The sequence below is a fragment of the Pogona vitticeps genome, chromosome 2 (genome assembly GCF_051106095.1).
Source record: "Pogona vitticeps strain Pit_001003342236 chromosome 2, PviZW2.1, whole genome shotgun sequence".
Taxonomy (NCBI): domain Eukaryota; kingdom Metazoa; phylum Chordata; class Lepidosauria; order Squamata; family Agamidae; genus Pogona; species Pogona vitticeps.
In genome coordinates, this window is record NC_135784.1 from 198,934,321 (window position 1) to 198,951,880 (window position 17,560).

At 41.5% G+C, this 17,560-nt stretch overlaps 1 protein-coding gene across 1 annotated transcript in view; it reads right to left on the reverse strand.

The window, feature by feature from the left end:
• Positions 1 to 16,267, reverse strand: part of POLR1E (RNA polymerase I subunit E) — a 33,421-nt gene extending 17,154 nt beyond the window's left edge. The window contains exons 1-2 of the mRNA XM_072991913.2: positions 16,055 to 16,267; positions 86 to 189 (exon numbers count right to left, since the gene is read on the reverse strand). Coding sequence (XP_072848014.2) covers positions 86 to 189; positions 16,055 to 16,121 — 171 coding nt within the window. The 5' untranslated portion in view covers positions 16,122 to 16,267. The remainder of the gene's footprint in view (positions 1 to 85; positions 190 to 16,054) is intronic.
• Positions 16,268 to 17,560: the final 1,293 nt, after the last annotated feature.

Consider the following 17,560-nt stretch of genomic DNA (forward strand, 5'->3'; position numbering starts at 1 on the left):
AAGCAGAGCATAGGTAGGAAACTCAGTGTTTTCATATGATCATTAAGAAGCTTATCTTATCCGGGGGGGGGGGGGGGACACTTACCAAAATTACTTTTTGCTTCTTCCTTGGGTTACTGGTGTCTTTATTTCTGTATAAGGTGAAGCTCATATTTTCAGCACGCTTCAGTTTACCATTTGTAAACTGAACTGTGAGAGGGAAGAAGATGAAGAAAAAGACCATAAGCAATAAATTGGGAAGCGGGTCAAAGAGTTTCCGACGACGAGTCTCCCACGCTGAATGAAAGCCATTAAAAAGCAACAGCCTGGAACCGGCACCGATCCGGAGCTGGATTAAAGCCCGACCAAGAAACGTTTCCAGCAACACCAAAGAACATCCCGTCTTTCGGTTTTACGCAGAGCCCGACCCTCCACGGGATGTACTAAACGGATGATCACTGAAAGGGATGATCGGGATGATTGCCTGCACTTCACCTCCAAGCCCCTAGATGTCACTATCTTTTTTCACTTAAGCTCAATTTAAACAAATAATAACCAACATAAAGCTTGTAAATATGTATGACTAATCTAAAAACGGGTTATTAGTGCATATATGTATACCTGGCACTGGTCTCTGTGCGTTTCCTGTGGGATGATGGCTGTATCTTTCTGATTTACGTGGGATGATGGGGTTATTAGTGCATATATGTATACCTGGCACTGGCCTCTATGCGTTTCCAGTGGGATGATGGCTGTATCTTTCTGATTTACGTGGGATGATGGGGTTATTAGTGCATATATGTATACCTGGCACTGGCCTCTATGCGTTTCCTGTGGGATGATGGCTGTATCTTTCTGATTTACGTGGGATGATGGGGTTATTAGTGCATATATGTATACCTGGCACTGGCCTCTATGCGTTTCCTGTGGGATGATGGCTGTATCTTTCTGATTTACGTGGGATGATGGGGTTATTAGTGCATATATGTATACCTGGCACTGGCCTCTATGCGTTTCCAGTGGGATGATGGCTGTATCTTTCTGATTTACGTGGGATGATGGGGTTATTAGTGCATATATGTATACCTGGCACTGGCCTCTATGCGTTTCCTGTGGGATGATGGCTGTATCTTTCTGATTTACGTGGGATGATGGGGTTATTAGTGCATATATGTATACCTGGCACTGGCCTCTATGCGTTTCCTGTGGGATGATGGCTGTATCTTTCTGATTTACGTGGGATGATGGGGTTATTAGTGCATATATGTATACCTGGCACTGGTCTCTATGCGTTTCCTGTGGGATGATGGCTGTATCTTTCTGATTTACGTGGGATGATGGGGTTATTAGTGCATATATGTATACCTGGCACTGGCCTCTACGCGTTTCCAGTGGGATGATGGCTGTATCTTTCTGATTTACGTGGGATGATGGGGTTATTAGTGCATATATGTATACCTGGCACTGGCCTCTACGCGTTTCCAGTGGGATGATGGCTGTATCTTTCTGATTTACGTGGGATGATGGGGTTATTAGTGCATATATGTATACCTGGCACTGGCCTCTACGCGTTTCCTGTGGGATGATGGCTGTATCTTTCTGATTTACGTGGGATGATGGGGTTATTAGTGCATATATGTATACCTGGGACTGGCCTCTATGCGTTTCCTGTGGGATGATGGCTGTATCTTTCTGATTTACGTGGGATGATGGGGTTATTAGTGCATATATGTATACCTGGCACTGGCCTCTATGCGTTTCCAGTGGGATGATGGCTGTATCTTTCTGATTTACGTGGGATGATGGGGTTATTAGTGCATATATGTATACCTGGCACTGGCCTCTATGCGTTTCCAGTGGGATGATGGCTGTATCTTTCTGATTTACGTGGGATGATGGGGTTATTAGTGCATATATGTATACCTGGCACTGGCCTCTATGCGTTTCCAGTGGGATGATGGCTGTATCTTTCTGATTTACGTGGGATGATGGGGTTATTAGTGCATATATGTATACCTGGCACTGGCCTCTACGCGTTTCCAGTGGGATGATGGCTGTATCTTTCTGATTTACGTGGGATGATGGGGTTATTAGTGCATATATGTATACCTGGCACTGGCCTCTACGCGTTTCCAGTGGGATGATGGCTGTATCTTTCTGATTTACGTGGGATGATGGGGTTATTAGTGCATATATGTATACCTGGCACTGGCCTCTACGCGTTTCCTGTGGGATGATGGCTGTATCTTTCTGATTTACGTGGGATGATGGGGTTATTAGTGCATATATGTATACCTGGCACTGGCCTCTACGCGTTTCCTGTGGGATGATGGCTGTATCTTTCTGATTTACGTGGGATGATGGGGTTATTAGTGCATATATGTATACCTGGGACTGGCCTCTATGCGTTTCCTGTGGGATGATGGCTGTATCTTTCTGATTTACGTGGGATGATGGGGTTATTAGTGCATATATGTATACCTGGGACTGGTCTCTATGCGTTTCCTGTGGGATGATGGCTGTATCTTTCTGATTTACGTGGGATGATGGGGTTATTAGTGCATATATGTATACCTGGCACTGGCCTCTATGCGTTTCCAGTGGGATGATGGCTGTATCTTTCTGATTTACGTGGGATGATGGGGTTATTAGTGCATATATGTATACCTGGCACTGGCCTCTATGCGTTTCCTGTGGGATGATGGCTGTATCTTTCTGATTTACGTGGGATGATGGGGTTATTAGTGCATATATGTATACCTGGCACTGGCCTCTATGCGTTTCCTGTGGGATGATGGCTGTATCTTTCTGATTTACGTGGGATGATGGGGTTATTAGTGCATATATGTATACCTGGCACTGGCCTCTATGCGTTTCCAGTGGGATGATGGCTGTATCTTTCTGATTTACGTGGGATGATGGGGTTATTAGTGCATATATGTATACCTGGCACTGGCCTCTATGCGTTTCCTGTGGGATGATGGCTGTATCTTTCTGATTTACGTGGGATGATGGGGTTATTAGTGCATATATGTATACCTGGCACTGGCCTCTATGCGTTTCCTGTGGGATGATGGCTGTATCTTTCTGATTTACGTGGGATGATGGGGTTATTAGTGCATATATGTATACCTGGCACTGGCCTCTATGCGTTTCCAGTGGGATGATGGCTGTATCTTTCTGATTTACGTGGGATGATGGGGTTATTAGTGCATATATGTATACCTGGCACTGGCCTCTATGCGTTTCCTGTGGGATGATGGCTGTATCTTTCTGATTTACGTGGGATGATGGGGTTATTAGTGCATATATGTATACCTGGCACTGGCCTCTATGCGTTTCCTGTGGGATGATGGCTGTATCTTTCTGATTTACGTGGGATGATGGGGTTATTAGTGCATATATGTATACCTGGCACTGGCCTCTATGCGTTTCCAGTGGGATGATGGCTGTATCTTTCTGATTTACGTGGGATGATGGGGTTATTAGTGCATATATGTATACCTGGCACTGGCCTCTACGCGTTTCCTGTGGGATGATGGCTGTATCTTTCTGATTTACGTGGGATGATGGGGTTATTAGTGCATATATGTATACCTGGCACTGGCCTCTATGCGTTTCCTGTGGGATGATGGCTGTATCTTTCTGATTTACGTGGGATGATGGGGTTATTAGTGCATATATGTATACCTGGCACTGGTCTCTATGCGTTTCCTGTGGGATGATGGCTGTATCTTTCTGATTTACGTGGGATGATGGGGTTATTAGTGCATATATGTATACCTGGCACTGGTCTCTACGCGTTTCCTGTGGGATGATGGCTGTATCTTTCTGATTTACGTGGGATGATGGGGTTATTAGTGCATATATGTATACCTGGCACTGGTCTCTATGCGTTTCCAGTGGGATGATGGCTTTATTTTTTTAGTGGTCCCTCAACATGGAATATTAATTCGTTCCAGAACAGCAAATATATGTTGAACCCATAAATATATGGAAAACTGGTAATCTGTTATGGACCCATCAAACATGTAATCCCAGTATAAAAGAAAATAAATAAATGAAGGAATGTAAGCACACAAATAGGTCATAGAAACAGCTACTTGCCAAAAAAGTAGCAATTGTGTTCAAAGCAATTCTTTTTTTTTTTTTTAGTATGGAGCTCATGACTTGCCTGTTACCATTCACAGCACAGCTGCTATGTTTATTTTATATAAGGAGTATTATTTGTTTGCAGCTTATCAGGTGCTTTCACCTGCCTTAGTTCTGGCTGTTCTGTGGCCGGCTCCAATGGCCAGGTGCTAGACATAGCAGGAAAGGATAAGACTACAGCTGAAGTCTGTATCTGATATCTCCCCATAGTGTACTCAGGTTACAGCGTAGCCAGCAGTGTACAGCAGCAGCACAGTTTAGCTTTAAAGGGTACCAGACACCTAGGACAGGCTTCCCCAATAACCCCAGTGGATTAAACTAGAGGTTATAAGATATAATTTATTATATTGATTATTTATATTGTTACTTTGTTGTATTTTTTGTGATTGCTTATTGATCACTATGCAATAAGGATTGTGTAATTTGCATATCAGCCCAGCATTTGTCTGCATCCATTATCGGGTTTTTTATTTTTGTCTGTTTATTGTCTGTTTATTTAATATTTAATAAAATGTATCATTTTTAATAAAGGCTGTAGTTTATGTCTTTTTTTTAGTGCATATGATCTAGTTTGACATATTGGCCCATATATTTGACCGTATTGGTCAGTTGTTTATAGGTAGTATATTGTAATTAGTATATTGTAATGCAGTATTGCTATCAAGCGGTCGCATAGTCTAATCTAGTCCCATAATGGGGCTAAAAACAAAACAGAATTAAAACACAATATTTAAAAAATGAAATAACCCTAAACCCAAACCGTAGGCCCAAAACCTAACCCTAACAATAAACCCTATGTTTAACCCCTAATCTTAACTCCAACTACAACCCATAACCATAATTCAACCTTCCACATGAGTTGACCTCATGCCCGTCAAACTTTCACAGTTAACCTAACGGCCATCGATTAAACAGCTGGAACTGCTGTGTTGATAATCCAGGTATCAGTACAGCGCACCCTTACTTTAGGCACATACTGTGATAGAACCTGTAACCCTGCATCACCTGTCTGTGAAGGCAAGCTGAGACCTATTGTACCACAACCAGTTTTGTCTGTAATAGCTGATTTACTCTCAAGGGTGACAGGTTAGTTTATTGGGGATCTGGCCGTCTATGGCCAGTAGGTCAATTCTCCTTAGGTCAACTGTGGAAAGTCGACAAGCAGAACATCGGCTCTTGTGCAAGATTGACTATATAAAATGATCGACTTGCAGAAGATCGTCTGTTCTGCAAGGTCAACCTCCACAAGGGTAATATTCTGACTGTCGAGTGTCCTATCATCGATATTATGAAATTAACCTTTAAAGGTTTGTGGTTAGGGTTACCCTAACCATATACTGGGATGACTCGCTGCAGGACCAACTCCCATTTGACTCCTCCTATATTTACCAATGCACATTCTGGCACACTCAATGCGCACGTGATGTGCAAAGAAAATTGATGGATCTTATGGTCAAATAGAAGGAACATAAGATTCAACGAACGTCGAGCGGGAGTGCGCATTTAAACAACATCTTACATAAAAATATACTGTGACCACACGATGCATGATGTCATCCTAGTGTATGGCCAGCATTAGAGTTCAAACTAACAGATCTAGTTTATTGTTTTATCTATTATGGACAGTTTGTGATGCTGGAAGTTGTGGTTCTGCTGGAATTATTCAGTATAGCCAGTCTTTGAGAAAAATTATTTATTGAAACCATGCAGAAGAAGTTCATACAGTGTTTTTGCAACTATTTCACTGTATCCATTAGGATACCACACTAAAAGGTGTCAGACAGTACCCTAACAGATGCTGTAAGAAAGCCACAGCAATCCCATGGGGGACAATAGAGCAGTGTGAATCCAGCCTACTCCGGTGATATCTCAAGTTGGACAGAAGGTCAGCAGGTTGGCTTGTCTGATGAAGAGTTGGTTAGATTTATGCCGCGCTGTTTTAGTTGGACAAACAGGTTTGATGGATGAAAGTTTGGAGGGTTGTGGTTAAGTGAGGCTAAGTCCACACTAGGTCCGTGCAGCCTCCGTTCGTGCTGCACGGACCTAGCACGGAATGTAGACAGAACACCGACGGAGCATTCTTCCGCCGATGTTCCGTTCAAGCCTATGGTTAGGCTTGTACGGAACATCGACGGAAGAATTGCTGCATTCTCCGTCTATGTTCCGGCTAGGTCCGTGCAGCCCGAACGGAGGCTGCACGGACCTAGTGTGGACTTGGCCTTAGTCTGATGTATGGCCAACATTAGACATTGTATGCAACCATTTTTGAATCCCTTGTTAGGCTCTGTCCCCTTGCAGACACCCCCCCCCACCCCCCTCATTCTGAAGGAAAAAAAAATATTGCATGACACATTTTTTATTCCATTTAAAAATAACAAAATTTTATGGACTTACAGAACCCCCAAAGAAGTCTACAGAGGTCACGTTTGTTCAGTCTGTATACACATGCAGACGGAAGAAATATGCCCATTCAGTCCGCTGAGCTGTTCTGGATGGAAAAGCTCTGCAGACTTTGTAAACACCAGTGTGGACCCAGCCTAAGCATTATTAAAGTATATCAAGTTCTTTGTGGGGGATTCTCTCTTCTTATCTTTGTCTACCTCTTGATAATTTCTGTTAATTATTCTGACCTGTTTATGACCTCCATGTATCTTTACCAATATACAACAATCTGGTCACATGTCCTTTCTGTGAGATGCAAAGAAGATACATTTAATTGAAAGCATAAAACCCTGTGTGATGCAGAGGTAAGTCAGATCTGTTGGACCTCTGAGATCTTTGAAGGTGCTCATAACTCCAGCTACTTGAGTATTTGTTACTGCTGAAAACTGGTCTTTGGAATTTTTCATCATGGCCAATAGACCATTTTTACAACATCTTCAAGAAGAACTCACATATGAATACATTTCTGATCTTATTGAAAAAGTATTCAAAAATGATATATCTGGTGAATGTGTCATGCACCAACCACCAGTGGCTCCAAAAGGAGGAGAAGTCTACATTTTTGTGGCTCTGGAAAGCCTACACAAGAATGACTATTCAAGGGACCAGTACAGATGGATCTCACGTGGAAACAACAAGCAGCGAAAATGGTTTATTGAAATGCAACTATACAAAGCGTAAGTACACTTAGTGTAATCTTTTTATGTTAGTTACAATAGTATCCTTTTGTTAATTATATATATATATAATTATAATTATATATATATAATCCCAGTGGTGTGTGTGTGTGTGTGTGTGTGTGTGTGTGTGTGTGGCTGTGGCCAAAACTACCTCTGACAGCCAGCAGGTGGCAGCATCAGAAAGGGCATGTTAAAAAAGGGCTCTTGCCTCGGGAAGTAACTCACTTCCCCTGAGGAGGCCTGGGCTAGGCCGAAGCGCATGACAAGAACCTTTTTAACATCTTAAGTAGCTTGATTTGACTAGAATGCACGAGTATCCTGCACGGGTTAACTTGTGTATATACACACACACACACACACACACACACACACACACACACATATACGGTCTCCATGGTGGTTTTGAACGCTCCTTCCATTGTGGCTGCTTTTGCATTAGTGCTGGAAAGGTACAGGTTTTTGTAGGACCCTTCCAAATGGGGACACCTTGGCGCTCGGTGAAAGGGTTCGACTTAAATGTAGGTGCCATGAGCCCCATTCATTCACTTTTGCCAGTTGGTGAGCTGGTGTTACATACTGCTGCAATACATGCTTATATCTTGGTACATTTAGCAGTGTGTCGCTATAAGCATATATTGCAGCAATATGTAAAACCAGCTTACTGACTGGCAAAAGTTCAATATAGGCGTCATGAGCTCCTCTTTTTAAGGCAAACCCTTTCACTGAGCTCTATGTTGTCCCTGTTAGGAAGGGTCCTACAAACACCTGTCCCTTTTGCAAACTAATGCAAGAACTGCAATAGCAGCTTGGTTAGTTTAATCCATTAGACTCTGCCTGTTCTCCAATGTATGCTGTGACGCCCAGAAACCGTGTGTTCTACAAAACAAAAGCACATGTAGCCCAAATCCCATCGGCTCCATCATGGGCCTTTTTTTGCGGTGTACCAGCACATATTGTGCAACAACAAGCAAAATTCCGTGTGAACACTGCCTCAGTGTACATTATTATTATTATTATTATTATTATTATTATTATTATTATTATTATTATTATTATTATTATTATTATTATTATTATTATTATTATTATTATTATTATTATTATTATTATTATTATTATTATGTTTATTTTGTTTATTACATTTTTTTTATGTTGATAATCATTAAAGACGTTTTGCTCAGTTTTAAACTGTATTTTACGCATTTGTTTTCTAGGTATTTTGCAATAAAGGATCCTAATGGCAGAGGAAAAAAATGTATTTTGTCGTTCAAGAAAAATGTATGGAAATATATCACGGGACCAAAGAAAAACATTGTAATAATTCATTATCTTGGCGATCATTCACTTTATCACCCTACTCAACATGGTAATGCGAAATCTTTCCGACCATTTATACCATCAACACCATCATTATTTGTGGAAGGAAGGTTAGAGTGTATTAAACATAATGCTCCTAAAAAAATATATTCTGAGATGCACAGTAAAGCGTCTGCAGAAGGAGATAATGCGAGAATTGCAGTAAACCGTCCCAGAGATTTGAAACAGATTCAAAATCTAAAATACTCTGAAGACCTTAAGAAGAGGAATAAAGATGATTTGTTTGCAACACTACAGCTTGCTTACCAAATAGAATTTATTCGAATTATTAATTTTTTTCCAGATCTTGTTGTATTAGCATGGAAAAAGGAAATAACAGATCTAGCAAAAGACCTTTTAACCATGGCACAAAATGATCCAACAACTAATCAGATGATTTCCTATGATACAACATTCAACCTTGGTGACTTCTATGTTTCTAGTTTTGTACTAAGAAATACTATTTTACAAAATGATCCAATTTTTCCTGTTGCGTTTATGATTCATGAACGGAAATTTCAAAAACACCATGAAAAATTTATAAGTGAACTTTCACCTAGTCTAGACCTGAGCAGCATTAAACATATTCCTGTGGTAACTGATCGTGAAAAAGGAATAATTAGTGCATTCAATAAAGTTTTACCCAACATTCCACTAGTTTTGTGTGGAAATCACATCCTAAAAGATGTTGAATTTTGGGTAAAACGTGCTGGTGGAAAAAAAGACGACATCAAAGTTTTAAAAGATCACATTGAACAGTTACGAAATGCAGAGAGCAAAGAAGAGTGGGTAATTAAATATGAGCAATTTAGAATACTGTGGTCTGAGTCTTTTAGCAATTATTTTGAAAAATACCTACATGAGCCAATGTTTCAATTTTCAAGCAGGTTTTATACCAAACAGTTTCATGCATTTAAGAACAAAACATCAACCAATAATGTCAGTGAAAGTATGAATCGCATTTTAAAGGATGCAACTGATTGGAAGGAACTACCGTTGGACAGCATTCTACTTTGTTTTGAACATCTACAGACATTTTATTTGTATGAGTTCGAAAGGGCTCAATATGGCCTTGGAAAATTTAGACTAAAAGCTACATTTCAAGATCTTTTGAAAAGGCCAACAGAACATACACAGTTTCCAGACTACTTACCCATAGAAAAAATTGTTTTTAAGGTAAAATCACAGAATCCGGATACAACACCAACTATAAATAAACAATCATGTCAAAGAATGACACAGACTTCCATAGCCAATTTATGTATAGAAAGAAATTTAGTTTCTCTGAATACACAGTTTCAGGTGTTTATAGTTAAAAATCCTTTTAAAAAAGAAGTGCATTCTGTCTTTTTATCCCCAAAGCCAAGTTGCTCATGTAAAAGCTCTGGTCTCTGCTTTCATATAATCGCTGTGCAAAAAGCTACTGGAATTTTTATACAAGACACTTTTTCATACTGCCTATCAACATTAAGAAAACAAGCAAGAAAAAAGCGCTGTGAGGGAAAATCAGGTCGCAAAAAACCACGCAAAGAAGATTATGCATATATAACAGAACCAGCGCCTGATTCAATGCTTGCACGTAGTACACAATTTGCCACAAAAGAAGAAACATCCATTATAGAGTTGTCATCAGAAAGTAATTCTGTTGATTTAATTGTTGAGGATTTCCCATGTCCAAAAAACACAAGTACCCCAAAGAAGATAAACATTCAGAAAGAGAATTATCCCTGGCACAATATTGAAGGCGACTTTGACATCCGCACACCATGTCTAAAACCCCAGGCTTGGCTGGAAGGAGACATTTTAGACTCTGCATTAATAAACATTATAAAGTCATCTGCTCTTTCCAGCTGTTGTTTTGCTGTGCCAACCCATTATTTCCATGCTGTGGCCAATGGAGGGTACTTGCCTTTTTTAAAACTGGCAGATCATATGTCCCTTTTAAACTTTGATGCCTTACTTTTTCCTATAAATACAGACCTATCTTTGTATGGTGGAGGGGTACATTGGCTTTTAGCTGTTGCTGATCTTCGCCAGAAGAAAGTAATAATACTGGATTCATTGTCAAACAATGCATATGACAAGTATTGCCAAATAATACAAAAAATACTTTATGGCATTTATGCTTTATGTTCAAATGTACAGTATCTAGAGACTGAATGGACCTGGATAGTAAGTGCAGACTGCCCAAAACAAAACAATGCCTATGACTGTGGATTACACGTTTTAATCCACACATATAGCATATGTAATGGACTTCAATATATAAAAAATTTTGACAGTTTAAAAGTGCGAAAGTGGCTAGATGAAGTGGTGAAACTACTGGATTACCAGCACATGGAAAAAAAAGGAGAAAAAATACACCAAAGAATATCACAAAAAATGTTAACTTATAATCCACCCATGATACAACTAATGGAAAGAAATACAGAAGAGGACATAAGAAATTTTGCATCCCACTATGGCAGTGCAGAAGGTTGGACAATGTGCTCATCAAGCCATTGTTTTCTAGACTTAGAACACGAAGAGAAACAAATTTTTTGTGTCATATGTCGAAAGTGGTATCACCAAAAATGTGAAGCATCAAAAGGAAGAATACCAACATATTATATATGCTTACAATGCAAAAGAGATAAAATACCTTCTTAAAAATTGGTTTACATAAAATGTTTATACAGGAAAAGCTTACCTCCCACCACTTGATAGAGATTGTACTACATCTCACTAATTACTTGCTTTGTTATTTTATTCTTAAACAGTATTAAAAAAAAAGTTTGTACCAATTTTTTGCTTGTGGATTACTCAGTTGCATTTGGGGGTGTATACAGTATATCGGAGCATATTTGTGTGGTTACATGTGTGTATGTATACATCTATGTAGATGACAGATGATCATGAGCAGTGGGGACACTTTAACCCCTTCCTGATACATTTGTTTTTTTCTGAGTGTTCGTTTTTTCATCCTCGCCTTTCAAGAACATAATATTTATTTATTTTTTTGGTCTACGACCAAAAGGGCTTAAGGGTTTGTTTTTTGTGCTTGTACTTTGTGTTCACATTGTTTATTTTAGCCTGTAATGTACTAAGAAATCAGTAAAAAATTACTATGTGGGGTAAAATGTGGAAAAAAAATGCAATTATGCAATTTTTGAGAGTGGTTACTTTTTTTGGAGTTCATAGTTCGTATAAATGACAAGTTGTCTTTTATTGTGCAGGTTGATACTATTCAAGTGAAACCAAATATGTGTAGTTTTTGGTACACTATGGTTTTAATACCTAAAAAAAAAACCTTATTTTTATTTTTTTATGCTCAAAATTAACAGAATTTTACAGACATTTATGGAATCCTCATAGAAGTCTATGGGTGTCCCTTCTGTTGTGTGTGCATAAGGATGAAAATAAAAAAAATAGGTCCATAAAGTGCCACTCAGCTGTTTCAGACGGAACAGCTAAGCAGAACTTGGAAACTCCAGTGTGGACCCAGCCTTAAACATGTTATACTATATTAAAGACCTCCATACACTACGGCGATATCTTGGACCACCAATGAGACTACCCCCCCCCACTTTTTACAAATATGAAGCCTATAGTAGACCACATTACACACACTAGCCAACAATGTTTATGGCCTGGACTACTTTACCCACTATAAATGCATTTCAGTCACACAAATGACTATTTCATTTTCTCAAGAAATATATACTATTCTAAATAGTCCAATGTGTTAGCAGAAGAAATTGAAGTTCCATATAGTGTTGAAATTATTTACCCCATCATCCCACGTAAATCAGAAAGATACAGCCATCATCCCACTGGAAACGCATAGAGGCCAGTGCCAGGTATACATATATGCACTAATAACCCCATCATCCCACGTAAATCAGAAAGATACAGCCATCATCCCACTGGAAACGCATAGAGGCCAGTGCCAGGTATACATATATGCACTAATAACCCCATCATCCCACGTAAATCAGAAAGATACAGCCATCATCCCACTGGAAACGCATAGAGGCCAGTGCCAGGTATACATATATGCACTAATAACCCCATCATCCCACGTAAATCAGAAAGATACAGCCATCATCCCACAGGAAACGCATAGAGGCCAGTGCCAGGTATACATATATGCACTAATAACCCCATCATCCCACGTAAATCAGAAAGATACAGCCATCATCCCACAGGAAACGCATAGAGGCCAGTGCCAGGTATACATATATGCACTAATAACCCCATCATCCCACGTAAATCAGAAAGATACAGCCATCATCCCACAGGAAACGCATAGAGGCCAGTGCCAGGTATACATATATGCACTAATAACCCCATCATCCCACGTAAATCAGAAAGATACAGCCATCATCCCACTGGAAACGCATAGAGGCCAGTGCCAGGTATACATATATGCACTAATAACCCCATCATCCCACGTAAATCAGAAAGATACAGCCATCATCCCACTGGAAACGCATAGAGGCCAGTGCCAGGTATACATATATGCACTAATAACCCCATCATCCCACGTAAATCAGAAAGATACAGCCATCATCCCACAGGAAACGCATAGAGGCCAGTGCCAGGTATACATATATGCACTAATAACCCCATCATCCCACGTAAATCAGAAAGATACAGCCATCATCCCACAGGAAACGCATAGAGGCCAGTGCCAGGTATACATATATGCACTAATAACCCCATCATCCCACGTAAATCAGAAAGATACAGCCATCATCCCACTGGAAACGCATAGAGGCCAGTGCCAGGTATACATATATGCACTAATAACCCCATCATCCCACGTAAATCAGAAAGATACAGCCATCATCCCACTGGAAACGCATAGAGGCCAGTGCCAGGTATACATATATGCACTAATAACCCCATCATCCCACGTAAATCAGAAAGATACAGCCATCATCCCACAGGAAACGCATAGAGACCAGTGCCAGGTATACATATATGCACTAATAACCCCATCATCCCACGTAAATCAGAAAGATACAGCCATCATCCCACAGGAAACGCATAGAGGCCAGTCCCAGGTATACATATATGCACTAATAACCCCATCATCCCACGTAAATCAGAAAGATACAGCCATCATCCCACTGGAAACGCATAGAGGCCAGTGCCAGGTATACATATATGCACTAATAACCCCATCATCCCACGTAAATCAAAAAGATACAGCCATCATCCCACTGGAAACGCATAGAGGCCAGTCCCAGGTATACATATATGCACTAATAACCCCATCATCCCACGTAAATCAGAAAGATACAGCCATCATCCCACTGGAAACGCATAGAGGCCAGTGCCAGGTATACATATATGCACTAATAACCCCATCATCCCACGTAAATCAGAAAGATACAGCCATCATCCCACTGGAAACGCATAGAGGCCAGTGCCAGGTATACATATATGCACTAATAACCCCATCATCCCACGTAAATCAGAAAGATACAGCCATCATCCCACAGGAAACGCATAGAGGCCAGTGCCAGGTATACATATATGCACTAATAACCCCATCATCCCACGTAAATCAGAAAGATACAGCCATCAGCCCACTGGAAACGCATAGAGGCCAGTGCCAGGTATACATATATGCACTAATAACCCCATCATCCCACGTAAATCAGAAAGATACAGCCATCATCCCACTGGAAACGCATAGAGGCCAGTGCCAGGTATACATATATGCACTAATAACCCCATCATCCCACGTAAATCAGAAAGATACAGCCATCATCCCACTGGAAACGCATAGAGGCCAGTGCCAGGTATACATATATGCACTAATAACCCCATCATCCCACGTAAATCAGAAAGATACAGCCATCATCCCACTGGAAACGCATAGAGGCCAGTGCCAGGTATACATATATGCACTAATAACCCCATCATCCCACGTAAATCAGAAAGATACAGCCATCATCCCACTGGAAACGCATAGAGGCCAGTGCCAGGTATACATATATGCACTAATAACCCCATCATCCCACGTAAATCAGAAAGATACAGCCATCATCCCACAGGAAACGCATAGAGGCCAGTCCCAGGTATACATATATGCACTAATAACCCCATCATCCCACGTAAATCAGAAAGATACAGCCATCATCCCACTGGAAACGCATAGAGGCCAGTGCCAGGTATACATATATGCACTAATAACCCCATCATCCCACGTAAATCAGAAAGATACAGCCATCATCCCACAGGAAACGCATAGAGGCCAGTGCCAGGTATACATATATGCACTAATAACCCCATCATCCCACGTAAATCAGAAAGATACAGCCATCATCCCACAGGAAACGCATAGAGGCCAGTGCCAGGTATACATATATGCACTAATAACCCCATCATCCCACGTAAATCAGAAAGATACAGCCATCATCCCACTGGAAACGCATAGAGGCCAGTGCCAGGTATACATATATGCACTAATAACCCCATCATCCCACGTAAATCAGAAAGATACAGCCATCATCCCACTGGAAACGCATAGAGGCCAGTGCCAGGTATACATATATGCACTAATAACCCCATCATCCCACGTAAATCAGAAAGATACAGCCATCATCCCACTGGAAACGCATAGAGGCCAGTGCCAGGTATACATATATGCACTAATAACCCCATCATCCCACGTAAATCAGAAAGATACAGCCATCATCCCACAGGAAACGCATAGAGACCAGTGCCAGGTATACATATATGCACTAATAACCCCATCATCCCACGTAAATCAGAAAGATACAGCCATCATCCCACAGGAAACGCATAGAGACCAGTGCCAGGTATACATATATGCACTAATAACCCCATCATCCCACGTAAATCAGAAAGATACAGCCATCATCCCACAGGAAACGCATAGAGACCAGTGCCAGGTATACATATATGCACTAATAACCCCATCATCCCACGTAAATCAGAAAGATACAGCCATCATCCCACAGGAAACGCATAGAGACCAGTGCCAGGTATACATATATGCACTAATAACCCCATCATCCCACATAAATCAGAAAGATAAGATAGTGACATCTAGGGGCTTGGAGGTGAACTGCAGGCAATCATCCCGATCATCCCTTTCAGTGATCATCCGTTTAGTACATCCCACCCTCCACCGCCGTCTCAAATAATATTTTAATGCGTGTACGGTTTAGTCGCCTATAAGCAGGAGCATCGGCTGTCATCCGCTTGCGAGCAAAAGATCCTTTCCCCCCCTATGACCAGCGCCTGGAGAGATCCACAAAAGCTCCCCTTCCACCCTCGATCTGTTTTGCTAACGCTAGCCACGTGCTGGATCTCTCTCGCGGCCAAGGAGCAAAACATATCCCACGCGGGAGAAAGGCTGGAAGCAGGAAAGCGACCCAAAAAACGATGGGTGGATACAGTTCTGCCCACCCGTCCCCGGATCTTACCGAGAGGAGCGCTCTGCCCCTCCTGGGGATCCCCCCGGTAGCACCACCGGGCGCCTTCTTCTTCCATGGTTGAACCACCGAATGCCGGAGACGAGCAACTAACTGGCCGCGCCGCTGCGGCTTGTGGCCCAGGAAGAGGCGGCCCCCTTGAGCCGAAAGCAAGGCCCTTCCGTCTCTGCCCCTGCCTGGAGTCTCTCCCGCCCTCTGCTGCCGGGGAAGAGGCAATGGCGGGAGCGAACAACGCCGGCGAAAGCCTGCCCGCTAACGCAGAACGTCGCCTCTCGACGAAGAGAGCGGTGTGGTTCTTCCGGTCTTTCTACGTTCACTTTGACCAGCACCTCGGCGGGGAGAGGAGAATTCCTCTCTCTTTTTTAAAAAAAAAAAAATAGCACAATATTACTCCCAGAAATCTTCTCCTCAACTGCCCTGCTCAGCTCTTGTAATCTGAATCCTGTGGCTTCCTTTAGCACAGCGGTCCCCAACCTTGGGCCTCCAGATGTTCTTGGACTACAACAACCAGAAGTTTTCACCACCACCTCTGCTGGCCAAGATTTCTAGGAGTTGAAGTCCAAGAACATCTGGAGGCCCAAGGTTGGGATCCACTGCTTTAGCATTTCCCACGCACTTACAGGCCATTTTTTACATCTATGACAAAAAAACCCCACCTTTTAAAAATAGATTCTGGGACTTTTTCTCCCCTCTACCCTATTTCACACTTAAATAAGCTTGAGATGGTGTGTGGGGGGGGAATTCCTAGCTCTTAGCTTCCCAACCACTTAACTCATTGAGCAATCCAGCCAGTTCCCCTGTGTGATACCAGTGGATAGAGTGGAGGACTAGGACTCAGGAGGCCTGGAGTCGAATCCCCACTCAGCCATGGAAACTGAGGGTTTGGAACTAGTAAAACTACCCTGTTTCCCCCAAAATAAGACAGGGTCTTATATTAATTTTTGCTCAGAAAAACACCTTAGGGCTTATTTTCAGGGGAAGTTCTATTTTTTTTCATGTACAACAATCTACATTTATTCAAATACTGTGTACAGTCATGTCATCTTCTGATTGCTGAACAATGGAGGGCAGGATTTCACTTAACTGGGGCTTATTTTTGGGGTACGGCTTATATTACGAGCATCCTGAAAAATCCTACTAGGGCTTATTTTCAGGTTAGGTCTTATTTTAGGGGAAACAAGGTACTTCTTATCTTAAAAGTCCTATTAGGGTTGCTATACGTCAGTTCCAACTTGATGGCACAGAACAGCAACAATAAATAAATATGGTTGTAGGTTTTTGGGGCTGTCTGGCCGTGTTCCTGAGATTTTTCTTCCTAACGTTGCGCCAGTCTCTGTGGCTGGTATCTTCAGAGGATAGATGTCAGAACTCTGTGCTCTGGTGCAGTTTTGTGGGATAGTTGAGTATTTACAGCTGTGGGATCAACTTTTGTCCTTTTCAGGAGATTGGGTGATTATGGTGATCAGGGTTGTTGTTTTTTTGTTATGGGTGCATTGT